At 46.4% G+C, this 26866-nt stretch overlaps 2 protein-coding genes across 10 annotated transcripts in view; both read right to left on the bottom strand.

The window, feature by feature from the left end:
- CD40LG (CD40 ligand) lies at window positions 1-24777 on the bottom strand. 3 transcript variants are annotated; one of them, XM_058847713.1, is made up of 7 exons: window positions 24473-24777; window positions 14707-14880; window positions 4753-4890; window positions 3492-3534; window positions 3136-3192; window positions 2801-2863; window positions 1-912 (listed from the first exon to the last, which is right to left on the bottom strand). In XM_058847713.1, the coding sequence occupies exons 2-7, from the start codon at window positions 14722-14724 to the stop codon at window positions 545-547; spliced, it is 687 nt and encodes a 228-aa protein (XP_058703696.1). In that variant the 5' UTR covers window positions 14725-14880; window positions 24473-24777; the 3' UTR covers window positions 1-544. The 3 variants fall into 3 exon arrangements, with proteins under 3 accessions (XP_058703696.1, XP_058703695.1, XP_058703694.1); XM_058847712.1 differs by lacking the exons at window positions 14707-14880; window positions 24473-24777 and adding an exon at window positions 14038-14679; XM_058847711.1 differs by lacking the exons at window positions 14707-14880; window positions 24473-24777 and adding an exon at window positions 6674-6936.
- Window positions 23227-26866, bottom strand: part of VGLL1 (vestigial like family member 1) — an 8542-nt gene continuing 4902 nt past the window's right edge. For all 7 annotated transcript variants that reach the window (XM_058847721.1, XM_058847714.1, XM_058847719.1 and 4 more), the window contains 2 exons: window positions 25113-25172; window positions 23227-24472 (listed from right to left, as the gene is read on the bottom strand). In XM_058847721.1, coding sequence (XP_058703704.1) covers window positions 24432-24472; window positions 25113-25172 — 101 coding nt within the window. In that variant the 3' untranslated portion in view covers window positions 23227-24431. The remainder of the gene's footprint in view (window positions 24473-25112; window positions 25173-26866) is intronic.

Consider the following 26866-nt stretch of genomic DNA (forward strand, 5'->3'; position numbering starts at 1 on the left):
ACAGGAAACAGTTGGGGAGACAACACTACCTCACCAGCAGCTACCATGTAAAAACCGTGCTGGGCTTAATGATTCCTTTAGAGGAGATGTTCCTAAGCCTTTTTATGTTTTTCCATTGATGTTTGTAAGCAGATTGGTGGTGGAGATATGTATGAATGCAGCTTGGCTGAAGTGCCCTGAGCCATCCTATGTTTCAAGGAAAGAAATGATGGTAGAGTCTGGCAAACAAAACTCTTGTGACATAACAGGGACATCGACCCTTTGAGGAAAGTGGTGTGTGGTGGACCCAGGCACACAAGACCAGCATGTACCAAATCACCAGCTGCAAAAGAAAAAAATCTGAGAGCAAAAAATTACAGCCTCAAACTTTGTTCCATTTGTGTTCTCAGGGCCCCCTGGCCCTCATTAATAAATAAAAAAAAATATACAAATTAAGAAACAAGAAAAACAGAGAGGCAGAGGAACATAAATAAGGGAAAAAGGGAAAGGCACTTTGCTCAAGAAAGTTGGGCTGGATTCCCATCTCAGGACAGCCCTTTCCTCACTACACCTTGAAGATTCCTAAGTAGGTGTTGCCATGGCTGTACTTCACTTTCGTGGAGTCTGTCACATTGACGAAGACCATGTCACCTTCCCGGAGGTTGAAGACACCTCCCACACGGATTGACTGGAGTTCACAGTGGGACTTCAAGGTGCTCTGTGTCTTTTGTCCTTTCAGCAAGAGCCGGTCCTCTTCCTCGGGGATATGCAAATAAATATAGAGGGTGAAGGGTGCCAAAGATGCTTCCCTGGTGCAGAAGCTGACTTGGGAGTAGATGTAGTAGAGCCCTGCTTCCTCCACCTTCAATTTCCCCTCCTTATTGGATATCAAGCTGTTTGTGGGGCCATACATGGTCTCCTTCCACTCCAGCACTGTAGGGAGAGAGCATGACAGGTGAGCTCAGAGAAAGAGACTTCCAGTTTGGCAGGCTGATTTGGGGGGACACCCAGAGACATCTGGCCTCAAAGCCTCTGTCTGTCTGCAGGGTGCACTTAGTGGGGTACTCTGCCCAGGACACCATCCCCAGCCCAGAGGAGCAGGGACCCTTCCTCAAGGCCAGAGCAGGTTCAACCCACGTTGCTGATCACTGGCTTTGTCAGCCTTGACTCAATATGTGAGTAGAGAAACATTTAGCTTCCATCATCCAGGCAAATATAAATGCTTAGGGAGGAGGACTGCCTGTGTTTACCCCAACAGACCAAACACTGTGTCACTTCCATTTGCTGCCTTCATAGACTTCAGTGCGACACCCTCCAAGCCCTCAGAGCACTACCAAAATATGCTGCAACTCTGCTCTTCAGAGCTTTCCATTCCAGTTTTTCCCAGTTGGGGGCTGCCTTTCCTCCAGAGTCCTTCCTCCTCTTGGCATCTGGGGATGGTGAGACTTTACCAAGGAAGTACAAAAATGAACATTGCACAGTTGCTATCCCTGCCTGGATGCAGAGCTGCAGGGGCTTAGCACAGTGAGTGCTGCTTCCCATTGCCAGGACCATGGCCTACACAGATCTGCCATGGATTTTGGGACACTTTTGTTGTCATCAGAGTAACTCATGTAGTTGGTACAGATAAGCCTATACAGAGACCTGGAAACCATGGCTGCAGGGGCTGAGCATATCTATGACCTCTGGAATTTGGACCTCTGCCTTCCCCAGCCTACAGAGGCATCTGGAATAGCAGCCATGGGAGCAAGCCTGGCTCCAAGGGGAATAATGGGTTCGACTGCCCCAGCCTAGAGACAATGTGCCATGGGTAGTCCTGAGGGAGCCACACAGCCCATGGGGCCTGACCAAGCATCCCACAGGGATATTTCCCCATATAGAGTTGAGTTCCAGGACACTGCCGCTCTCTGGACCCTGCTTTCTAGGCTCAACAAGTGCTTAAGCAGGGAGTTTGAAAATACAGCGAGTTTCTAATTTTTTTGATCTTATTTAACACTAAGCTTTCCACAGGTAGACTGAGCTCTGGGTGAAATGCTGCATCAGAGATGGAAAGAGCAGTGGTCAGTTACTGTCAGTTACTCCAGAATTAAATCACATATGCTCAGATTGTGAAATCCTTGCCAGATGGAGTGACTAACCTTGCAAGCTCATACTCTGGTAATCCTTGCTATTGTGGGAAGTGTCTCAGCGAAGGCTATGCCAGGGGACAGAGCAGCGAGAGCAGCTACAGTCGATACAGTGGGATGCACAAATGCAAAAGGACTCAGGTATATCTCTCTAACCTAATGTGGCCATGGATGTGAATAATTGCAACTTGACTAAATCAGTTTGGAGCCCTACGTTGCAACTGTAAAGCCCTCAGTCAGCCCATATTGCTACCAGGACCACTATGGGTGAGGACTTAATCAACAGATGCAAATGCAAGCAGAGCCCTCCTGCAGCAGCCACCCCAGCAAGAGATGGCCAGGAGAGCAAAAACCATTTTAAGAACAAAAAAAGTGAGGTTGTTTTCCTTAGATACAAAGATAAAAAGTTTTCCACTCATAAAAAACCCTGGAAAGATTAAGCCCTGGTGGTGCATTTCTAGGAAGGCACACATAGGGCTACTGAGGACAGTTAGGATGTGCAAACCCCATGTGGCACAGGTGCACGGGGTGATGTGACCACTGGGAGGTTTGCTGTGTTCTGAGGACACACTTCTGTGCTGGAGTTGTTCTGTCCCTGTCCCTATCCTAGAGAGCCATGGGGCAGGACTGGGAATGCACACTGCTGTGTCCCTTTGGCTCCCTGGTTGAGGTAGGATTGAGTGAGTCTGTCTTACCTGAGCCTGCCTTGTTGCTCTGCTGACCTGCCAGGTGAACTGCAACTGGCTTCCTCTTCTCTGCTGCAATTTAGAAAGGTCAGTGTTATTGATGCCTTGGCACCCACTGTTTCCCCAGTGCTCCTCTGCAGGGACTGCAGCATCTCCTACCCTTAATGTTTCTCTACAGGCCAAGACATCATCTCCAGATTCCACCCCCAGCCCCGAGAGACGCAGAACATGGCTTCCACCTGCAGGTGCCTCTGAGGTGAAGCCTCTGATGGAAAAAGCCTGCAGAGGAGGTGGTGCCACCTTGCCTGCTGTTTGAACAGGACCTGGATGTGCCCACACCTCACCTGCCACAGATGTCTCATTCTTGTGCATCAAATGGGCATGCTCACGGTGCTCAGGACCTGCGATGTAAAAAGGCCAGAGATTTAATTTTGGGTTTGATTTCAACAACTTCAAACTGTCTACTCTGGCACCCAGAACCACCTACCCAAGTGAGACAGACACACTCAGTGTCCCCCTCTGCCAGCCCACACCGAGCTCAGTCCTACTCCCATGGGATGGTCCAAACCCCAACCCATCCTCTGCCTCGACACCAAGCCCTGAGAAACTCATGGGCTGTTGAAGGAAACCCCTTTCCAGAACAAGGAGCTCCTCCTGCCCCAGCAAGCCATGAGTGCACTGGTTACACCAGGAAACTCACCTCTCTGCATTTCAAACTTGGGCTGCTCCTTGAGGGGTCCATCCTGTTACAACAGCAAAAATATATGGGTTTTTTCCAAATCAACAGTGTTGGAAGTTTGATCATAAAAGATGCTCTGGTCACTGCTGGAGTTGGTGATATTTGGCTCCAATAGCCCTGCCAGCTCTTGACAGAGGATACCTGGAACCAGAGAGCCCCTCTTCCTTCCCCAGCTTCACACATGACCATGGACTGTTTGCAGCAGAGAGTTTGTAGGGTTTATGGACTTAGGTTTTATTCAATTAAAAAGATGGGTGAAGGTTATCAAAAACAATGAGATAAACAAATCAGAAAAAATCTCCTTTTCATGTGGGAGAGCCATGCTGCAAGTGCTGCCACTGTACATCCCTGCCCTGCAGCTGGAGTTTTCTGGACTGATGAGCACGGCTTACCTCAGACATAATTTTTGGTGGTCTGTTGGGTACTGTTGCAAACCTGAAGGTTTAGCTGAGGCAGGTTTAGCTGAGGCGTTTGTTGTCATCAGACACTGACAACAAGGAAGAAATGTTTATTTCCTGTTTACTCTGACCAGCACAGCCACTCCTAAGCAGTGAATTCAGGGCTGAGCAGGATGAGAGCACCTCATCCCTGGTTGGGCATCCCTCAGCCACTCCAGGAGGACATTGCAATGCGAATTGCCTCTTCTGCATCCAAAGGCAACGTGCCACTGCTCCAACTAGAGATACCATCCCTGAGTCCATGGGGTGGCAATTTGCACAGCACCCTCATGCTCCTCCTCACCAGTTGCCAGAAGCTCTGTTTCCTGGCCCAAGCCTTGCACTGTCATTGACACCTGGGCAAAGTGGGTGCAAAAGTGTTCCCAGTGGCAGGTGGCCACAAGCATTCTCACAGCCAACCAGCACAGGATTGGAGCAAGGTGCCAGACACCAGAAAATCAATTCTTTTCCGACCAGAATCAGGGAACAGAGCCAAGGTGGCCGCAGGTCCATCCTGCCCATCACAAGCCCCATACATACCATGGCATGATGCAGCTGGATATGCTCTTATCAAGAGCATTTTAGGAAAAAAATCAATGAGATTTTTGAATGATATCAATATAGTGTAAAGAGAATACAGTATCAAAAAGGACATGTGCTACACAGCCCTGAAGTAAAGGGCACCCATAGTTTAAAAAAAAAAAAAGCTTGGAATGAAACTCTGTGTGTGACTGGGAGCCCCCCTCCCCCTTCAGTGGGATCTTTATCCACCCAACAGCATGTACCTTGCACTGGATGCTCTGGAAGCCCTTTATAACCTTTTCACAGTCCAATAATGTTGACTTCTGACCTTCTGCTGTCTGACATTTCTGTACTTTCTTCAGGAAGATGTAATCTTCACTTAAGCTCAACACCTCTTCCATCTGCCGACAAGGGAGAGAAGGTAGGGTCAATGGGATGTTCTTAGGAAACCTGCAACAGCTGGCAGCAGAGCCATAGTGCATTCCTGCCAGCAATAAATCCAGCCTGAGAAGCTCAGGGTCAGATGTTCAGCACTGGGATGAGGTGGGCAAACAAACTGTGGGCAGCAAGAGCTCCACCAGACATCCAGCACAGCATCTGTGCCCTCATCCACTGGGAATTGAAGCCATGGAGCTCACCCTGACTGACAATGTTAGGTGAGAGGAGGATTGCTCAGGATCTATTTTCTATCACCTTGATAATTCATTTAAATGTCCATCTCTGACTTCTCCTAAAGGCACACAAATCCCAGTGGGTAGCTCAGGGGCTTGGGCTTCGCAGCTCCTTCCCCAATGGCCCCAGCATGCAGCTGGAATGCTCACTCAGCCCCTCATTGGCCTGTCTGGCCTAAAGAGAGGCTTTAAATTTTGATTTCTCACTTATTGACTGAAAGAGTTGCCAGCAAAACAAAACATGTGTGTTGGGGCTGAACTGTGCCAAATCTTCAGATAAAAATAAAATAAAATCAGAAAGCCAATAAGAAAATAATTAAATGCATCCAAATACTGTTTTTGAAATTTACGCCTGTTTGGTTTTTTAGTGTTTTTTTTCCTTGCGAAAACCTAACATTCAGTTAAATGGTAAAGAGAAAGTGCATCTGGACATGAGGACACACAGCTGGGCAGAGAGTTCTGCACAGGCAGCACTACGATGTGGAGGGTCAGATTTGAACCCCTGCACAAGCTTTGAAGGCAACTGAAATCCTCTTGTCACCTGTGACTACATTTCAGCTGCCTCTGATCCCGCTGCTGTCCATTTCCCCCTGCCAGAGACACTCTACAGACTCCTTCACGAGAGCCTGCAATCTCCATGCAGTGAAGTCCCCTTCCAGCCCTCTGATATTAGAACCCCCCTAGCTCAACATTTGTCTCCACCCTTGTAGATCAGAAACCACACACATAAATTTCAATTTAAGTTGAAATGACACACGTAAAAATCAGTAACATTTACTGTATCAGTGTATCTGGTAAGAAAAATGCATTCTGGGTTTTAGGCACATATTTCTTTAGATGGCAGTTGTTTCTGGCTTGAAGAAAAGTAGCTTTAGATTGGTGACTTTAGGCATCATGCAGTGCAGCTGCATCCATACCAAGCTCAAAAACAGCTTTCCAGACTTTAACTTTTTGGTAAACATTGTCCCAAGTATGGGACAGGATCACTGGTACTGTGTACCTTCTAAAACTGAGAAAGTACTAAGGTCCAGTCCTTTCTTCCCTAAACTGAAAGACAGCATCTGAAGTGAGATATTGGTAAAATCATTGAAACACTAAAAAAAATTTCAATTCAGGACCTTTCATCATTTCAGTTAGTGCCACAGTGCTAATAAGTACTATAAGTCAGAAAAACCACCACCAAGACTAAAATAGCCACTTGCATGTCTAAATCACACCCTCTTGTCCCCAGACTAGCCATCAGCTACCAGGTTTACTCTTAATGTCTCTTCTCAATTGGTCATTCTCCTTTTGTTAGCAAGATGAACAGTTCTCTTCTCCCACATACGTCTCTGTGGCAAATTAAAGCAGAAATGAGAACCTGGGTGTGATAAATGATACTGCTGCCTCCATCCAGTGATCAGCATCATCTTCCACCGTGATCATCCTCTTGGTGAAGAGATCTCACCAGAGATGAAGTCAAACCATGCCAGCAATCCAGCAGAGACAGAGATATCCTTCTCTCTCCGCTTACCTTATCCATCTTCATGTGAAGATACAAACAGAAGAGCACAGTCCCAATGGTCTGTGCTACAATAAATAGAGTGAGGAAGCCCATGAACATTTTCATGATGCCAGGAGATGTGCTGCTGATGGGACGGGGTGCCTCAGGGCCATAGGGTTCGTTCATCCTCCGTGCACGTTGCTGGGGCTCCTCCAAATGCGATGCTTGCAAGTAGCATGAGAACTGTTGTGCGAGTGCCTGCTGCTCAGAGGATACGGGGTACAGCAACCCACACTTCCTGGAAAAAGTTGTTCGTAGTGGATAGATTTGTTCCCTACCATCTTCCACAACAACAAAAACAACAACAAAAAAGTTGCTTAGATTTTCTTCTCTGCACTTCCATGCTTTTTCCTACTCTTCTACCAGAAACAGAGAGAGATTCTTATTTTGAATATTCATATTTGCCCTTCAATCACTCTCAAATATTCCGTGGTGGGTTTTTTTTACTGCTGTAGATGAAAGTTTTGTGGCAAGTTTCCTTAAAAGAAATGAAGACTGAATAAATGTACAGAGATGCTGAGCTGCACTGTGGGCTGCCAGTGGCTGGGAAGCACTCAAAAATTTGTTTGTTTCTCAAAAGGGGAAGAATGGCTTTTTGCTTTTCATTTCCTCTCAGAGAAGGTTGATTTCTGCAGTGAAGATGCTTTGCTGAGGTAAGTGGGTTGTGCTGGTTTCTGCTCTCCCTTGTGTTCCCCATGGGTGATGTCTCTGCCTGGGTAGACTGGATGGTCTGGGAGAAAGGATCGTCTGTACAGACACTGTGACCCTGGTGTGGGCACAGCTTTCATGCTCCTCAGCAGACAGTGGGACTTTGGGCTTGGTGCTTGGCCATCAGTTTGGAGAGACAAGTTTTAAGCAGCTTTCTAGATACCCTAGTGAGGTGCTCACCCTGTGCCTTAGTGCACAAGCCATCTCATACCCTGCCCCACTTATCCCTGTTACCTCTATCTATGTACCTAGGCATGAAAAGGGCTGTTGGGAATGCCAGATACTCCTGCCAGCTTCTGATCTTCCAGCATCACTGCCATGTAACTTTGAGAAACCCATGTTCTCTCTACACCCTGACCCTCTCCAGCTGGCTGCAGGTAGGTGAGGTCCTGCCCCCAAGCTCTTCAGAAATCCAACATTCATGAGTATTTGTAACACTGCTAAAATAATATACAGTAAATACTTGGGGGTCCTCATTGCTTGCAGCAGGGGACAGTCCTAATTTTCTCCAAGTAAAGAGAATAAATGTGGGGGTTTGTTGGGGTGGAAAGGAGAGGGACTGCAAGAATATGTTGAGGAGGGCTGGGGTGCTGGTTTGAAGGCTCCATCAACCATCATACAGAGCTGTTTTGAAAGTGGTGTGCTAGAGATGCTCTTATCAGATGTGCACACAGCCAAGACAGGGTTGGATCCTGCCAAGGCAGAGGGTTGCTGAACAGGACCTGCTTGCCAGCAGCTCCAGGAGAGGAGGTTACACTGTGCCTTTTGGGGCTGCTTAGAGCATTGCAGGATGGAGTCCAGCATCTGCATTTGCTATCTGCCTTCTCTCCCGCATCCTGCCCTGCGTGGTTAAGGTGCTGTGAGCTGCAAAAGCAAATGCTGATAACAAAGCACAAACACCTCTGAAACTGAATCAGGGTTTGACCTTAACAGATCACTGTGCTCCTAAATATAACATCCTAATCACAAGTGTGGGATGGCTCCAGGGTCTTTGTGGGCAGCAATTGAGTAACAGGGCAGAGGACAGCTCAGGGCTGAGGCCCTGGCTGGTGCTTTGGAGTCATGTAACCCTTCAGTTTGCCAGGACTGTCACACCTCTGCAGTGAGGAGTAGGGCTCATCCTTTGGGAAGAGGGTGCCAGCTCTGAGGTCAACCCCCTTTTGTCTTCTAGAGGAGAGTTGCTGGAATCCCTCCCTCTGAGTGCTCGTACTCTGAGGGCTGCCCAAACACCCTGACCATCCAAGGCCTACATTGCTGCACAGCTCACCAGGGCTTTCCAGACTCCTCAGGAGTGTCCTCCCAGTGGCAGCAAGGTGACCCAAACAGTGCTGGGGATATGCTAGTTTTGTTCCCAGAAAGGGTCTCCTTAGCATCACTCAGCTTTGGACCTGGTCCCTCAGGCTTGCAGTTTGGCTTTGCAGAGGACCAAGCCCACACACAACCTGGGGCCACTGCCAAGTGTCTGATTTATTATTTTATTTTATTTTATTTTATTTTATTTTATTTTATTTTATTTTATTTTATTTTATTTTATTTTATTTTATTTTATTTTATTTTATTTTATTTTATTTTATTTTATTTTATTTTATTTTTATTTGTTTATTTTTGGTCTTAAAATTTCCATAATCTTTGGAAAGGCCAAGCCTGGCCTCCTCTCATGCATCTGGTCTGACGTCAAGCTCCTGCATACTGTCCATACCACAGCAAGTTTGTCACAGGGAGAAAGCTATTTGAAAATTCCCAATAATACCCCAGACAGCTGAGGGCCACAAGGCTACAGTGGGGAGCAGCACCAGTTCCCCAAAGTCCTCATGTTTTGTCTTAGCCTCATCACACTCACCAGTATTTTCCAGGGCTCTTTAGAGTTTCCTCTAAAATTAACACATCTGGGGAAAGTCACTACATGTGAAACTGAACTACATCACAAGTCATCATTTAATACTGCTCCCAAATGTGCTGGGACAGAGGCAACCAATAACGTCTGAAACCACAGCACTGAATGTTGCAGAGAGTTTTTGCACAGCTATTCCTGAGCCCTGGCTTTCTCCAGTGGTCAAAACCTTTCCAAAGATATTTCTGTGTAGCATTTGCTTCACTGAAATGAGAACCTGTAGGAAATGCTGAAAAGCCCAAGCATGTAGCTGGTTCCATTGCATTCACCTTGGTGGGGAGGCTGGAACCTCCTGGTTGATGGTGGATGGGCTGAGAGGCTTGGTGAGGAGGATGGGGAAAGGCTCCAATTCTGGGTACCCAGCACAGAACATCACCAGTTGGCCAGCTTGTGCTGCAAATCAGGAAGCTGAGTTGCTCCTTGGCAGCACCCTGATAGGAGAAACCAGATGGAAAATAATGACAGTGCAGCTCCTCTTCAGGGAACCATTGCTCCACACCAGCAATCCAGCCCTTTGCTGCTGCAGCAGGTGGGAAGCAACCCCTGGGAGCCATCCACTCTGCAGCACCTGGTCCTGAGGCTTCTCTGGCTCAACCTGGACCACCACGGCTGCTCTGTGGTGCTGGATCAGACAGGAGGAGTTGACCAAGCCCTGGGGCAGGCAGACCCCCAGTGAGCTGTTCTGGCACCGTTGCTGTTCAGAGCCAGGCAATCCAAGGACCTGCTGCAGAGTATGGGGGGTCGTTGGCCCCTTGGGACATGCTCTGTTTCCACCTCACATGCATAGTAGGGACGGGGGGGATGCATATCCCTGGCTGTTTGGCTGCTGTAGGAACATGGGGGAGCTTAGCAGAGCAGCGAACACAGTCTTAGGGAAAGTGGAGCATGATCCAGAGAGATAATGAGCAAGGAAGAGACAACCCAACACCAGAAGGAAGAGTCTGCCTTCATGGAATAATCCCAGGGAAGATGAAGTCACATCTTCACTTCGTGACCATCACCAGAAACAAACTGGGTTTTCTTTCACCTCCCACCAAACCTTCTAAACGCAACCATGTCCACCCACTTGTGAACCCAAACTGGCACAGTTCCTACAGCCAGATAACCCCTGGGTGATACAATGGGAAAATGTGATCCATTGCTCACATTCCTATTGCCCTAGTTGTGGTATTTCCACTGATCAGCAAATTTTCTCCATTTGTACTTGGGGTTCTGAGCTTTGTTTACTGAAAAAACATCCGGTTGCCTGACCCTTTGAGCTGTCAAAGGCTGGAAGCATCTCTGAAGGCAGCAAGGTGAAAGCTGCTGAGAAGAGAGTGATTTTTTGGGGTTTTTTGGGTGCCCACTGTGGTTTCTTGACTAGCTTTTTAAAATGTGTTGCTTGCCCCAGATGATCTTTACAATTAACAAAAGCTGGGTGTTGTGCTAAGAACAATACACTCAAAAAGAAGATCTTAATCTGAGTCACAAAAGGAGTTTACCTGCAATGCTGTGGGAGGCATGCAGAAAGGACTGTATGAGAGAAACCTAAATTAAGTCCTTTCAGCCCAGGGCCAGGGGCAAAAGGGAAATTTGAACTTTTCTGCCATTTGCTTTTTCACCTCCTTAGATTTTTCACTCTCCTGTATCCTCTGAGCTCTCATGTCTCCAGGACAACATGTCATCAGAGAGGAAGAGGGGACAGAAATAGCCAGAGAACCACAGAAAATACCACCAGCATTCGGAGAAGGAAAGGTTGTATTGCAGTTTCTGTTCATTATCTACTTCAGTATGAATAAGAGAAAATTCTTGGAGTCCAGAGCAGAAAGAAGCAGTTTCAGGAAGAGAAAAACGTGTTAATGCTTGTGAAAGTCACACCACCCCTGTGGAAGAGAAGAGCAGAGTATGCTGGGTGTTGCCATGGTGGCAATGGCAGGCTGCAGCCCAAGCATTGCTCCCGATGGTCCTCAGCCATGGATAAACCCATGTGAGTTTGTGTGAGCAAAAGTTTCAAGCTCCAGCAGATGTGAACACAGGTGGTCCCAGCAGGTAGATTAGATCAGATGGGCAGTGTCATCTCCACTGCATTTTCCCTGCAGATGTGAGGTGACATCTGCCTCTCCAGACATCTTCTCTGCCACCCTCAAGAGCAGCAAAGAATAATAGAAAAAGAGCAACAGGGGGTGGCACCGGGGTGTTGCTGTCCCTCTGAGCAACCCCATTCCAAGGGTCACTTCCCTCCTTACCCCCTCACCTCCCTGCCCTTCTGTGCAATCCACAGTTGCACCCCGAGCCAGCCTTTTCCCCAGGAGACTAAGGTGGAGGGAGCACAGGGAACAGCAAAGAAAAAAGCCCCAGTGACCCCGCAAAGGATGGAGGGCCCCAAAGGGCGTGTGGCTTTCATGCCTCGTCTGTGCGACAATGCCAGCCTTGCTGTGCTGAACCACAGAGAGCACCTGGCCTCGGAACTGCTGATGCTGAGCTTTGCTGTAGCTGCGAAACCACAAATGGCACTAGAAACTTGCTGTGAAGGCTGCACCTACTTCTCCCAACTTCCTAAAAATAGAGCCCAGTGTGGGGAGGCCCACGGCCCCGGTCCTGCCAAACAAGCCCCTCTTGCCTGAGTCACGGCGGAAGGGAGCAGAACATCCCGTGCCTTCCCCCCTTCTCGGTCAAGTGTTGAAAGCTGCTCACCCTGCATGGGGTGCGGGGGCCTGCACCCATCAAAACCGCACTGAAACGCCCCGGCGAGGTTCTGCCTTTTCATGCTGTGAAAGGAAAGGGGAGGAGTGGGGGAAAGCAAAACCCGGGGAGGCTGCAGGGCTGGCGGTGCCAGCGCCGCCTCCCACGGCGCGGCGCAGTGGGTGGGTGGGTGGGTGGGGAGGGTCCGAGCATCACCTTTGCATCTCTCCTTCCTCCCTGCCTGCCCCATCGGGACAAAAAGGCAGACGGGACTGCATGTTCAGTATCCGTGTGGGACACACAAACAAAACAAAAGCCTCGGGAGGAGAGGGAGGATGCTGCGGTTCCTCTCCCCACAGTGGGGCTTAGCCCCTGGCAGCCGTGACTGCAGCTGGTTCCAAGTACTTGCTGCGCTCCACAAACAAACCTTGCCACTACCCAGCCTTGCCACTGCAGAGACACCTCAGCTCCCACCATCCCACAAAGGTCCCTGGCCACCGAATGGGACATGCCAATGGATCCAGGCATTGTGGCCCAGTTTCATAGCTCTTTACCAAAGTCCGGGAGGAGATGCCATGTGCAGTGCTGGAATGGATGGGTTCCCAAGAATTTTGTATGGGTTCGTGTCCTGGGAGGTGGGTAAGACACAACCCAGAATCAGCTGTCTGGCACAAGACAGAATCAGCTATCTTTCTACCCAGCCTTTCTCTCATTTCCCTCCCTCCACAGGTGGAGGTTTGCACTGAACTCTCATCATGGCTGAGTCCTGGCCTGACCGTGCTTGGTTATTCCACTGGAGCTGCACAGCAACACATCCTGCAGCAAATCATCTTGATCCTGACTGGAAATTATCAAGACATGAGCAATCTCCCGAGGCAGATTTGACAGTCACTAGTTCAATCTTTTGCCTGTTTCTTCTCCATTATACCACAAGCCCCTGCCAAGGCAATATTAATGCAAATTACTCATCTTCTCCCAAACCTTTCACACACCGAGCTCCACAAGGCTCTCATCACAGAGCTTTCTTCACCACTACAGGATTCACATCTGTGGCTCTTCACTCATCCCCTTTCAGCCTCTGCCGTCATTTCTCCTCTCTCCTCATTGATCTTTGAATCCCCTGGGGGGCTTGTACTCCCAGCTCCAAATAACTACGATCCCGTTGGAGTCACACACAGGCCCAGGGTGAGCAAGAGAGAGTGGCAATGCTGTCAGCAGCAGGAGATGAACCAGGCAGGGTGAGCAGCCAAAGGTGTGAGGGGCAGACAAGGAACACTGCTCTGACCTGAGAGCTTAGGGGAGGAAATCCTTGGCCCCTGCTTGGGGCTAAGCAACGCCATGGAGAAGGCAGCACCAGGGGCAGCAGGAATCTGTGGAAAATTCACATGCAGCCATCTCAGTCTGGGAGTCCAGCCAGGACACTGCATACATGGTCAGAGGCAGCAAAACCAATCTTGAATCTCTTGCAAAGCAATGCAAAGGCAGAGCAGTGCTGCCTTCCATGCGTGTATAGACACTGCAGTGGTGTCACACACCCCTTTTGCCTCGGAGCTGTAAGCCAGGGTGCTCTGAGCAGGTCATATTGGCATCACATGGAGACCTTTCCCTACATGCTTCTACTCCTGTTGCAGCTGTGGCACGACAGTGCGAATGCTCAGTCCAGCTCCAGCCCCAGCTTGCACTTTGGCCAGGCTGACTACCTTCAGCCTTGGGCCTTCATCTTGTTAACAAATCCATGATAAAATCCCTGTGAACCTGTGAGAGGAGCAGGACAGAACAACTCTGCCATCTACTGATTCCTCCAGCTCCTCTCCTTGCCCCATCCATGCCTCCATCCCTGCCTCACACAGCCACCTGGAAAATTGTGGCTAAAAATGAACGGTCTCCATGTGATGCCACAGGAGATGCCAGAGAAGCCCTGCAGTCAAGCACACTTCACCTGCCAGGTGGCCCAGGGATGTGGTCACAGTTCAGGCTGCAGAGCAAAGGGCTTTGTGAGGAAAAGAGCAAAGTAAAGCTGCAAAAGCTGCTGCTGACATAACAACGTTTTTTGTGCTCATGCCAGGGACAATACCTGCTTTAAGAAAAGAGGAAATCCAGTTTCCATAAAGCACTGATGTTTCAGGAATTCCTCTGTCAGATGAGACCTCAGGTGCAGGTTTCCTTTGCAAGGAAGCAGCAGCTCATGGTTGGTAAATGTCTTGTCAAGGATCACAATGGCTTTCCCCACAGTCCATGGGAGCAGGGCTGGCTCAGCCTGTGCTCAGCCCAAACACTGGCAGCCACAGTGGGGAAGAGTGGGTGAAAGCCCCAGGCCAGCCTGACAGGCCTGACGCCATGACCAGAGAGGGTGCAAAGCCTGGGTTTGGGCTGGGCACTGACCTCACTCAGCTGCTTCTGCTGATGGCCAAAGGAATATAGACAACCTCCAGACAGAAGTGGATATCCCCCCTTTTTGTGAGAACTCCTGACTGTGGGCTGAGTACACACACCTGAGCAGCACAATCAGCCATCAGAGCCATCAGAGGTGGCCCCAGCCTGGGTGCATCACAGGCAGCAAGGCTCTGACATGCAAGCAGGCATCTTCAGGGGGATGCTGGAGCTCCATCTCCAGCATCCTGCTGATGCTGGGAGCAAAGCTGCTACAGTTTCTAGGTACCAGAGGCTCTTACTGGCTGACACCTTCTGGAAGCTCACTGTCTATTTACAGAGGCTGAGAGACCTCAGTTCATCTCATGTTTACCAGAGTCCAGAGGTGCATCCAGGTAGCGCCCACAGAGCACCAGCCCTTCTTGGATTCCCATGCCTGGCCCCTCTCCCACCATACTCAGGCTGTGATGGGTTGGTGGCTGGAAACCCCTGAGTGTGTCAGTTGCTTCATCCTTGACAGAGCTTTTCCATAAGATGTGAAAAAATTCTGTAGAAAAAACAGAGAAACATAGCTTGTTCAAGCATTGTTTCAGGAGATTATGGGACTAAAAAACCCCCCAAACTGAGATGATTATCCACATGAAGGTCCCCCAGGATGAATTCACGCCAGAAGAACAAGTTTCTCATGGAGAAGACTCCTGCAAACATAACTCATGCATAATAAATCAGATACAGAGCTATATGCCTCATAGGTGGGTGCTACTTATGGATCCAGATCACCACATCAAATTGCAGGGCCATGGGATTTCAGCTTCTTTGCTGGTGCCCAGGTTCATCTAGAGTCCCTGGCAGCATATCTGCACACCCCCTTGGAACAACCATGCCCTTACTTTGGCTGATGAGACCTGGCCTGGGGACACACAGATGCTTTTCAGGACACACAGTTTCTTTCCAGAGCAGCTCCCTAATAAGCCCAAGCTGTTTGACGTGTTTCTTCTCACTCACTTGAATGAGTCACCAAACCCAAGAGGCTGTAATTTTCTTTTAGCAGAAAATAAACCTTTTTTCAAAGTGGAAAATCTTTGGCCTAAAAACCCCCTGCACACCTGGAGGGATGTATTGCACAGAGGTGATGCAGTCAGAGAGGCTTGAATGCTGGAATGGCCACTTGCGGGAGAACACAGTGAAAGGAAAACCCCAAACACCCTGTTCAAGGAAAACACTACTGGCACTAAGCCTAAGGACAGGGAAAAAAGGACCATTTCTCCCCAGTGTTCAGGGAGGGGCAGATGAAGATGCAACAGTCACCATTTTGCTGAGCCACAAGAAAATCTACTCACGTAGATTTTTGTGCATTGTGTTGTCATCTCTATGACAATAATTGGGGGAACCATACCAAAACCAGGTTCAGTAGTTGGACAGAAAGGAAAGCAAACATAGAGCACATCCCAATCTGTCTCCTCAGCATCAGCCTCCTTACATCCCCTTGCAGGCCATGAGCCAGCCAGGATGTGGATCCTGTTTGCCTTTGGGATCTGGGCATATAGATGGAGAGATCTGGAAGGCAGGACACTCACTTTCTCTTGCTGCCTGTGTCTGGTTGCTTATGATACCTCAGATAAGTCACCTTGTCTCATCACCAGTTTCCTCACCAGTGAAATGAGGCATCTCTGTTGCTGGGTAAAGATTCAGAGATATAAACAGCCATATAGATTAAGCCTATATAGAAAATAATTGCTATGCCAGCTCTAATTTGCAGAGCAATGTAATTTCAGAGTGCACTGTATCGCAAAGTTAGGCTGCAGGATAAGCAAAATCCCTTTTTTCCCTCCCAAGCTGAGTCTGCTTTGGACATGATGGTAATTGCAGAGTCATATCCAAGCCCTTGTGTCAAAGTTTTTTCATCTTACCTTTCTCCCCTGTCTTGTTGAGTGGCTGGATGGGCATCTGGCAGCAAGGTCTCCACCCACCACAAGGCCTGAGCCCTCCCATGAGCTACGCTTGAGTTCCTACTCTGCAACGCAGCTCCTGAGGAACATCACCACCCTTCTTGGCTTCCTTACCCAGGAATTCACCCTGATTTTCCAAGAACTGAGCTGAATCACTACAGCTAGTAGTGATGTAGTGCAATGCTGAGTCTTAGTGCTGCCACAAGCATGCAGCTGTGAAGCTCTGTTGCACTGACACACGATGCAGACAGAGTCTCTAAGTCATGTCCTGGGTTTGGTGCAGGAAGCCAAATTTACCGCAGATTTCCTTCATAACAGCAGATCATGAAGCCTCTGGAGTGCTTGCTGGGGTCTTTGAAAAGAGGATTCAGATGGGATTTTTAAAGATTTGCATGGCAAAAAAATCAATGGAACCAGAAGTAGGTTCACACTACAGTGCCCACGCATGCAAAACTATCATGAACCACAAAAGCAGATCCTTACTGAGCTGCTCTACAGCTTTCATTTCCTCAGCCCTGAGAATTCACTTTACATCATCCCTCTTCCACTGGGTATTGCAGGTGGCTTTACCTAATATTTTCTTCTTTTATCAAAAGGCAAAAAGGTATTATTTGTCTTCCTTGCCCTAAACCATTACCTAATCTTGGTTCTCTTGCTGTTTATATGGCCAATGGACTGTTCAAAGACTGCAGCAGTAGCAGAATGTGACAAATGTAAAAGTCCTTGGGTACACTGAGCATCTTTCCATTCTGAACATCTCCACAGCAGATGAGCCTTGTCCTGGTGGAGCCTCTTGGAATTATTAACATGCCGTCATCATATTGGCATCTGTCATCCAGGAGCTGCACATGTATCTCTCACAAGCCCCAGCAGCGCCATGAGTGCACTCGCAAACCAGAGGCAAACTTGATGGCACATGTGGAAACATATTGCACGCCCTCAGGCACAGAGTAATAACTACCAAGTGCTGGCATATGCAGAATTAGCCAGACATTTGGATTTACTGGGTATTTTTTGACATTTTGTTCTGACTGCTCTTACTCTCTTTCTATCCTAGAGGTGGAAGTAACACAAGCAGGAGATAAAAAGAAAAACCCCAGAAAGTATAGAGTGATGCAACATTTGTTTGATCCAATGACACAGGGGACTATGCACACATGTGAGAAACTGTTGCAGAAAAATACATATATAACAGGATGACATCAAGCAGCCTTCCTGACTGAGCTGTACTGACACAGCTGGACTTCCTCAGTTAGGAGGAGATGCTCATTCTCTGACCCTGCCACCCACACAGCAGCAGCACTCAAGCATAACACAAGCCCAGCAACCCCTGGAGTGCCACTGCTCTCCAGAATGAATGATCACAGACAGCACAGTCTATTATTTTTCCAAAGAGATCAGCTGGGAACACATTAAAAATTTTTAAGAGAGATTTAGGGGGGTCCAAGCTCTGAAAACAAACAAAAAATAATGGATCGCATTTATCCCTGAATATTCAGTTACACAGCAGCACTGAGCATTCAGAAAAAATGCAAGACACGATTAATTTCCTAAGTGGGCAATAACAGTATCTTCTTTCATGCCATGAAGAATATAGGCTCTCAGTATTTTTCCTGTATGCTAGATGAATAAAATAGAGATACTTTCAGAGCCACCAAGGAATTAGACTGAAGTGATTGAAGCCATTGCTTCCAAAGGGCTCTTAGAGAAGTCTGGAAACAAACAGATCTGAATGCAGGCTTGCAAGAAGGGCTCTTAGTTTCACATGCAAACACATTTGATCAGTGAAAACCCAAAAACAAGTTATGAATAATTTATCCAAATCTACTTCTGAATAATCATAAATCATCAAAATAGCTGTCAGTTGAGACAGTCTCAAGAACACGCACCAAGAGCCAATGTAACAGCTTAAAAAATCCTGCAAATTCTTAGAATGATTTGACTCATTCAATTGCTTAAATTAAGCCAAAATCCAATTTAATGACACCCTTATATACAAAGAATATGTCACAAATAATGTGTCAACAGAAATACATTTAACACAAAGAAGTAAAACTGGTTCTGTGGCAGATACTCCTTTACATATGTATTGATTTAATTACAGATTTCTCTCCCTCCTTTCAAGATTGCTAAAAAAGATTAACATAATCCCAGAACTGTACAAACTGAGCCAGAGAGACTAGAGACACTAATTTCTTCCTTTGGTTGTGCCTACAAAGATGTGCAACATTCCTGCTTTTATTGACATAAACAGAGTCCGAGGCGTGGGCAGGACTGCCACAGCTGCAGCTCCTGACGCTCCGCTGCATCTGAGGGAGCCTGTGTCTGCCTTCATAAGCGTAAAAGACAGAATCGGCCCAGGAAATCCTGGGCTTTTCAGTCTTTTCATTAAAGCAGATTTTTGTGCCTGCTGCAGCTGTGCGTATGAGAGATCGGGGGTGGATTTGCACAGGGGTATAAATCTGGCTGTCATGCTCCCCAGTTTGCAAAGTCATAGAAAGCACTTTTCCCAGGCAAGGAGGAGCAATAGAGAAGGCTCTTATTTCCCTGAAACCCCTCCCTTCCCAAGTTTCTTCATAGAGACAGGCAGCCGTTCTCATTAGTCACTGTTACACGGTTGTTTTGTGCCCTGCAGCCTGTCAATGTGGGAAAACTGCCGAGAATCAGAGCAGCCTGGCAGCCTGCTGCAGCATCAGCGCCCTGCAGGACGATTCCAGAACTGCTTCCCAAACTGTCATTTCTCAACAGTATTTTCAGGCTGCTTTCCTGTGAAGCAAGAGAAAAAACAAACGCAACTGCTTTTTGGGATGCCTCTACACAGCCTGTGGGCAGACAACAGATTTCTGTGCAGGCAGGGGGTTCTTGCTTGTGCCCGTGCCAGGAGGATGATGCCCAGGATGCCTTGCAGGGATGAAGCACATCCCTGACTTGTTGTCTGCCCATGTCTGTGAGCTCCACTGTGACTTTGCCTCCTGATCTTCCCCATTGTTCCACCATCCCATGGGTGTTCCTGCAAGATGAACTCCACAATAGCGTGTTTTGAAGGGCAGACCTGGAAGCCTACTCATCAGATCCAGCTCATCCTCTGGCTCTGTCCTGACTCATGCTCTATCAGCAGCTCATCCCTGGCTTGGGAGGGAGAAAGGAGCCCCACTGAGAAACTCTGTTCAATGCACCACCTTAGAGGTGATACATGTGGATTTTGTGCCTTAAATCCATCTAATAAACCAAATTCTCTGCAATAATTTTTTGTGCAAGAAACAGTAGTGCAACCATGACCCTGGTCCTACAGATTTGAACAAACCAAGAAAAACAGTCCAAATAGTCCAGGTCAGGTGTTGGGCAATCATTCCATGCTCTGTTTGCAAATGTAGATGTCAGCAAGAGGGTCCTTAAATCCTGCATGGAGCAGAGTGGAAATAAGCCCAGCCTCTCCTGCCCCTGCTGTTTTACTCAGAGTAAATCACTCACCTTTGTGCTACACAACGAACTTAGCTGTTGGGCACCCAAAAGGGGCACAGTTCTTAATGCTGTTTTTCTAGCAAAGTCCCTTTATCATTTGCAAGCAAAATAATGCCTGACTGCTCTTTGCACAATTACAGTCAGCAGTCACTAGTGCAACCTTGGAACGGAGGGAAAAAAGACTGCTTTCATGCTAATCTTAAAATGTGGCACAAATCCAACACCAACAAACAGTGTGGGGTGGAACTGTGATAGTGTCGCGTGCCTTAAATGTCTTGGTTACGTGACAGCTTTGACTAAAGCCAGGCAGTTTTTCTTAGAATCTAATTAGTCTACCTTAGAAAAGAAAAACCAAACAACTTTATGCATCAAAAAGTCCAGCTGGAGGACTGTCCTTATTGCCCATCACTTTTAATTAGCTGATGGGCTTTCCACTGGAGTGGGTTGAGCATGGCACCCAGACTGTACACGTTGCTCCTTGGCTGGGGAGCTGCACATGGCACCTTCTCTTATGTATCATTTATTCAGCACATGCTTGAGAGTTGATGATGTTTGGGCTGTTCACATGGAGCCCATGGAGCATGGGTGCTTCTGCACTGTGCTCCAGGCTCAGGGTAACAGTGTCCAACAGACAGCTAGTACAGGATTATTTTAGGCTGGTCTCAGTCACCAGAGATGCCCTTTGGGTGTTCAGTACATTCAGTTTCCTTCCATCCACGCAATTTGTTTTTCTATCTAAAGTGACACTGCACTCTGGGAAAACACAGTATCTTGGAGTTAATTTATTTTTTTATAATTCTGAGCACAGAAACTTTATTTTTGTATGGGAAAGAGCTGTTATTTTATCCCTATCTCAGGTAGAAAGGTTGTAAAAGCAGGAGCTGTAGTACTATTGCATTCCAGAATGAAATGCTGCTTGATAATAGTTTTATAAGCCTGTGCTGATTCCAGCATTAGCCTTTTGGAGAAAGATAGATGGAGAAAACACAAACGTCTGTGGTCAGACACAAATCCTGAGGTGGGGCAATGGAAGGAGATGGGGGTACAGAGGTGAGCATGAAGGTCAGGGAAGCAGCCACTTTTCTGAGGGCTTTGCTGCACCCAGCTTAACCCCCACCTAGAAATCAGGCTGGAGGACAGCATGAATCAGCAGTGAAATCCTGGCACTGGGTTCAGACAGGTTCATGGTGTCTCACAGGGACCCGTGGGCACTCCTGCTGGACCCTGTTCTGGGGAGCACTACATCTGAATTGGCTCACATTGACTCAGCCAGCTCCATTACGGCTCCAGGCACCTGAAAACATCCTCTCTGCTGTCTTGGGGAGCCCAGTGGCTGCCTGCCCACCTCCCAGCCACTTTTGCACCTCCACAGTAAATAAATTGTGACCTGTAGGGTACGACCACAGTGCAACTGCTTGTGCAGCAATATTGTCAGAGCAGTAACAAAGAGCCCTCTGATGCTGCCTGTGATACTGAAACCCCTTCCGGATACCAAGGCACCACAACCACCAGTTTGCACCAGGTTTCTGCCGAAATCCTCCAAGTGTAGACATATGCTAGCTCAGAGGAGTACAAAACTCTCAGTGGGTCAGCAGCTATGTGGAATAGGGCCCTGAGCCCAAAACATGAATGTTTTAAATCAGACACTGCAGGAAAACAGAACACAGAACAAAGTGGTGGAACAACACTTTTACCCTGAATCAGTATTGCCATGCTTGGGCTTGGTAAAGCCTGTCAGAAAAGGGGATTAAAAACCACAAGACAGCCAAAAATTCCGGTGATGGGTGAGTGTTTACCAAAGGCTACCTGCTACATGGGTATATGAGGTATCCCTTGTTCACCCAGGATGGGACAAATTAATTGGCACCTGAACAAAAATGAAAGGAAATGAAAGTCTGTGTTCCCTTCTTTGAAAGGGATGAGCATTCCTGTTTTGTTTTGGTTGGGTTTTTTTTAATACATATAACACTTTTTTTTCTTTCATAGCAAAAGAATCTCTCGTTTGTCACCACAGTCTGGGACTATTTTTAACACTACTAATGAGTGACTAAAGTGGGGTGGAGTAGCTAAGCCAGCCTGCTGCTCCCAACCACCCACAAGGTTTATCTGACCATCAGAGGAGGACCTGGACCAGAGCCAGCTCATGTAAGGAATCAGAGCAAAATGCCAGCAAAGTTTCCACACACATGGTGGAAAAAATGCACACCGGTCCCTGCAGCTAAGTAAAAAAAGGCCCAGACTCCACATAGGGCAGGAATATCCAGTGCTTGACATAAATCTCTGAGCCTAATGCATCTCAGAGATACATTAATCTCTGACCAGAGCTCATAAATCATGTAGTTGGCATCTCATCTGCCCATCAGAAAATGACAGGAGAAAAGCCATCTGTGCAAACAAGTATTCCTGAACTAGAGGACACCCAATTAAAGACAAGTAGTGGTTTCTCACAGGGTCTGTAAATTAATTAAAAAATCATAAAATCATTACAATTGGAAAAACCTCCCAGATAACAAATCCAGCATCACTGTGTTCATGATTAAACCACATCCCCAAGAGCCACATGCACATACTTTTTGAACACTTTGAGGGATGTAACACCTGGCATCCGTCTATCCTTCAGAATGGTCTCTGCAAAGGTCCATTAGCAGTCAGGGAATCAGAGGCTGTTAAAAGGGAAACATCCAGCATATCTTCTCCCAGACCCTCCGGGATTGCTGCATTCAGAGGAGGGACAGAAAATAGGAATCTGGAAGTACCAGATGGCAGCTGCTGGATGCAGCATCACAGCTGCCAAGTCCTTTCCAGCAAGGAGAGTATGCACTGAATGGGAATGAAGATAGTCACTGGAGCATGACAGCAGCAGGGCAGCACAGGAACACAGCAACAGTCTGGGCTGGAGAACAAAAAACACTCCACTCCAGACAAATATTCTAGAGGAACATATATGTATATTTATATTGTTTTAACCTACACATGTATAAATAAAAGCCTATCTGATGTAGAGAACTTCTGTGAAATGTTTAAAACTCTATTATACTAAATCATTAAAGGCAAATTGCAATAAGGGACATGCCTTTAAAAACAAGGGGTTTTCTCCCCTACACCGTCCAACCCCACTTAGCTGATTCACCAGAACCAAGGGCTTAATAAGTTATTTTGACTAGTCCCAGCTGTAAAACAAATTGTTCAAGAAAGCACTGCATTTAAGAGCATTTAAACAGACACTTCTCAGACCGTGTAGAGAAATTATATAAGCATTTTCCTGAGGAAGGGATGGAAGAGGGAGGAAAAAATATATTTCAATATTTTGAAGAAATAGAATTATAATTGACTAGAATTATAGCACATGCCAGTAAGGCAGATGTACAGAGTACAGGCTGGAAATCTTTGCTTTGGCCCACAGAGGATGTAGCCTTAAAAAAACAGAGAATTAAGTGACTTGGTATAACAAAAGAAAACTACTTAGAGAAGTATTCTTAAACTTTTATTTAAGAAAAAAAATCTTTTATTAATTTAGTTAAAACAGTTCCCCTTGTGATCTCAGATTGATGTAGAACATGTAACTGCTAAACCAAACTTGTAAAATTTAAAAAAGAACTTCCAAAATCTCAGTTTCTATATTAGTTCCATAAACACTCGATTTTGCTAAGCTCATATTATTTATTAAATTACACAAGGCGTTATAACTGGAGCAGTGGCAGCAGAGCTATCTGGTGCATCTGTCACAAACATTTATACTAGCTCAGGATTTGTTCTATAAAATCACAAGCTCTGAGAACTCAGAGGTCAAATTGCCTTCAGGAACAGCATAGAGCTGTCACAAAAAGATAATCATACTCCATTACATTATATTATATTATATTATATTAATGCATAACCAGTGGAGAAGGAAGAAGTAAACACAGAGCTTATTTAGAAAAAGAATCTTTTACACCTGCAGAGAGGCTGGGAAAATAGAACACTCCTACCTGCAGCTTTTTGCTGAATGGTATTTTAATTGCACCCAATGAGAATCTAGGTTTCCTCTCAGAGCTAATGTGAATTCACAGCTTTCTAGAGGATGATTATATATTGGTGAGAAGGCAAAACAGAGCCTTCAGGCATAGGAATATAACAAACTTCTGAAGAGTATTCCTAGGAATTGCAAGTATGGTCACAAATTGCTGCACTTTTGAAACATAAATACAATAATGTGCTTTGCTGACCTGTGGTTGAAGTCTCTTGCCAGCGGCCTAAGATTATTTTAAGAAACATGGAGGTATCAAATCAATGAAATCTATGAAGCTGCAGCACTGAATTTATGCTAACTGCATCCCTGTACTTACAGGTTATCAGCTGTATTGATAAGAATTGTGCTTCTTATCAGGAGGTGGTAAATTAATAAACACAAAAATTAAAAAGTGCAAGAGTCCTTTCCAGAGGGCTACATGTAAAGCCTTAAATAAACAATATATCGCCACAACAAACATACTGCCAAATTAACAGCAAAAACATTAGAAATTATTTACTGTACAGAAAATGGTTATTTTGTCATTCCCCAAACAGTAAATAGTACACGTATTCCTCCAGCTGAGCAAAAAAACATGGGATTAGCTGCAGCTGGTTTCTTCTTGATTCACAGTTGCAAATAATAAAATGTTCACTGAAATAACTTTCTCTTTCAGAACAAAGTGGAAACATTCAGGTGCTAGAAGTACAAATTTCGTCTTCTGTCATGAAGCTGAATACCTGAAAGACACAGCAGCATCAGGACAGTCAAACAGCACAGTCCTTGCAATCTCTTGAGATGATCTGCAAACAAATTTGCACCTTGGAGTCTGGTGCAGAAGAACACTTACTGGAATAACCAGAATGACCCATTCAAAGTATTCCCAAAACATTGTACATCAAAGAACCAACATGGGATATGACCACTGTCAAGAGACAAATAATATGGAAGCCTGAATGCTTTGGGAATAATTTCTTAGAACAACTCACCCAGCAGTACGGTGGGTTTGTTGGTGCAAACTGCAGCAGTGCTACCACATGTGTGCTTGAGGTACAAAGCAAGGGCTGTTCTATCTTTTTGGGATCTGAAACTTGGACAGCAAGTGCAAAACAGGCATTGTGAAATGGCAGCCTGATGGTATAAGCACAAAAACTAAGGTAGATGGGGTAAAAAAACCCAAAACAAACCATGTGTCTCATTTTAATATAATGTAGAGTTTTGCTTCTTCTTTGTTAATGCAGTTATGGGAGGTGGTGGTTCTATCTGGGGGAAAAATGAGCTTTTGAAATACAAAAGCAAACAAGGAAGCATCTTTAATACTACATGCATAAGCAAGTCTGCTGTCTGATTTGTTCTAAACCTGCTGGTTTCTTTACTCACCTGGAGTGGCATGGCTTACACTGGGATTTTCTGAGCCTTGGTAAGAGTTTGCTTTCCTCGCTTAAAAAAAAAAATAAAAATACTGGGGATGAGCAGAGATTCAGCACAGAGATAAAAGTAGGCAGTAGTTACTAAAGAAACCTTGTGCTTTTGCAGCCCAGCCTATAGCACAGGTGCTGAGGAGCTCTGTGCTGTCTGGCACAGCAACATACACTTCCATAGATATAAACATCAGCTGTTCTTAAACACGACACAGAGCAAGGAGAAGTATATTTAACAGATAGAGCCAGGAAACAAGGACTCCTACAGCCAAACTAAATGCACACATCCTAGGGATTTGCTAAAGACTCCCTCTGAACCTGGACCAGCTATTTCTTATAGATCCTTGTCAGGCTGTTTGATAATCACAAGGATGGTGCTACATATGTGTTGTTTAAAGGCTCCCAAATATTCAGAAATGCCCTGTATACATCCTGAAAAAAAGGGCTTTGATTTGTAATGGCTGGGGAATACTGAGCTGTTTAATTGCCTTTTCAATTTTTTCCTCACTCATTTTCATTCTGAATTTTTTGCGGAAAAAAGCCTACTGTTGTTAGCAGTGCTTCCTTGTTATCAACACAAGACTAATTTAATGAAATAGGTATTTTTCTGAAGGAGTCAGTTCCTGGGGCTCCCAAGCCTTGATAGGTTCACATTACTCCCTTTGGGGAAGAGGGCACCTTACCTTGTTCATAAACGAGATCCCAGTTCAGACACTGTCTTTAAAGTAATGAAATTCTCATTCACTAGCTACACAAAGCATAGGGCGAGCCCCTATGCAACACATACACAAAACCTCTGCTCATACACCATGAGCAGAAAGTTTGCATTCCAGCTGAAGATACAGACACTCTACCATGAACAGCCACAGACAGGCATTAGATGTTCTAGCAGTAGTAAGACTGCAAAACACCTACAGTCAGGGTCCTCATAACAACATAGCTCTGTCGTATCCTCAAAAGAGGAACTGTAGATAAACTCCTGCTTGTATCTGCAGTCAGTCTTTAGCCCACATTCTCCTAAATTCCTGCTGATGCAATTCTGAAACTGGGCAACCAGGAGGTATTTCACAGCTGCTTATTTTTCAAAACCTAGGCCTCAGGATGGCTTCATCACATGCCTGATCTTTTTTTGTTTGGAAGCACCAGGTAGGACACACTCTATTTTTCCAGCAGACTTCCTAAACAATTTCACAACCCTTTTTCCTGGAGACCAGTGTCAAGCTGCCTGACTGGGGAACGCCCAGAAACAGCAATGTAGATGTACCCCAACAGGCATCAGTGTTTTGGCCAGGAAGCCTGACCCCAGAGAGCTTCACAAAGACAGAATTACTCACAAGAGAACAATTTTATCCAGCAGATCTAGACACTGTGGGGACATAAATGAACTTCAGGCATCTTTCTGCTGTGTGCTGGTAGTACCTAGGATTTGGATTCCTAGTAATTGTGGATAATAAACAAGCAACAAAATCACTGTGTGAATTGCATTAGCTCTGGGAAATTTTCAGGGAGCAGACATAACCTTTGGCAGGCCGAGCAGCAGTGCCTCATGGCAGGGATTTCTTAGCCAGGAGCCAAGGCGAGGCCGGTCCACCAGCCCCTGTACCCACATCATTCCAGCTACGGACAGACTGGGAGGTAGAAAAACCCATGGTCATGCTGGTAAGAGCTGCAGTTTCCCATCCTGTACTCAGAACATAAAGAGCCTGCACAGTA

This window comes from Poecile atricapillus, chromosome 12 (assembly GCF_030490865.1).
Source record: "Poecile atricapillus isolate bPoeAtr1 chromosome 12, bPoeAtr1.hap1, whole genome shotgun sequence".
Classification (NCBI taxonomy): Eukaryota; Metazoa; Chordata; class Aves; order Passeriformes; family Paridae; genus Poecile; species Poecile atricapillus.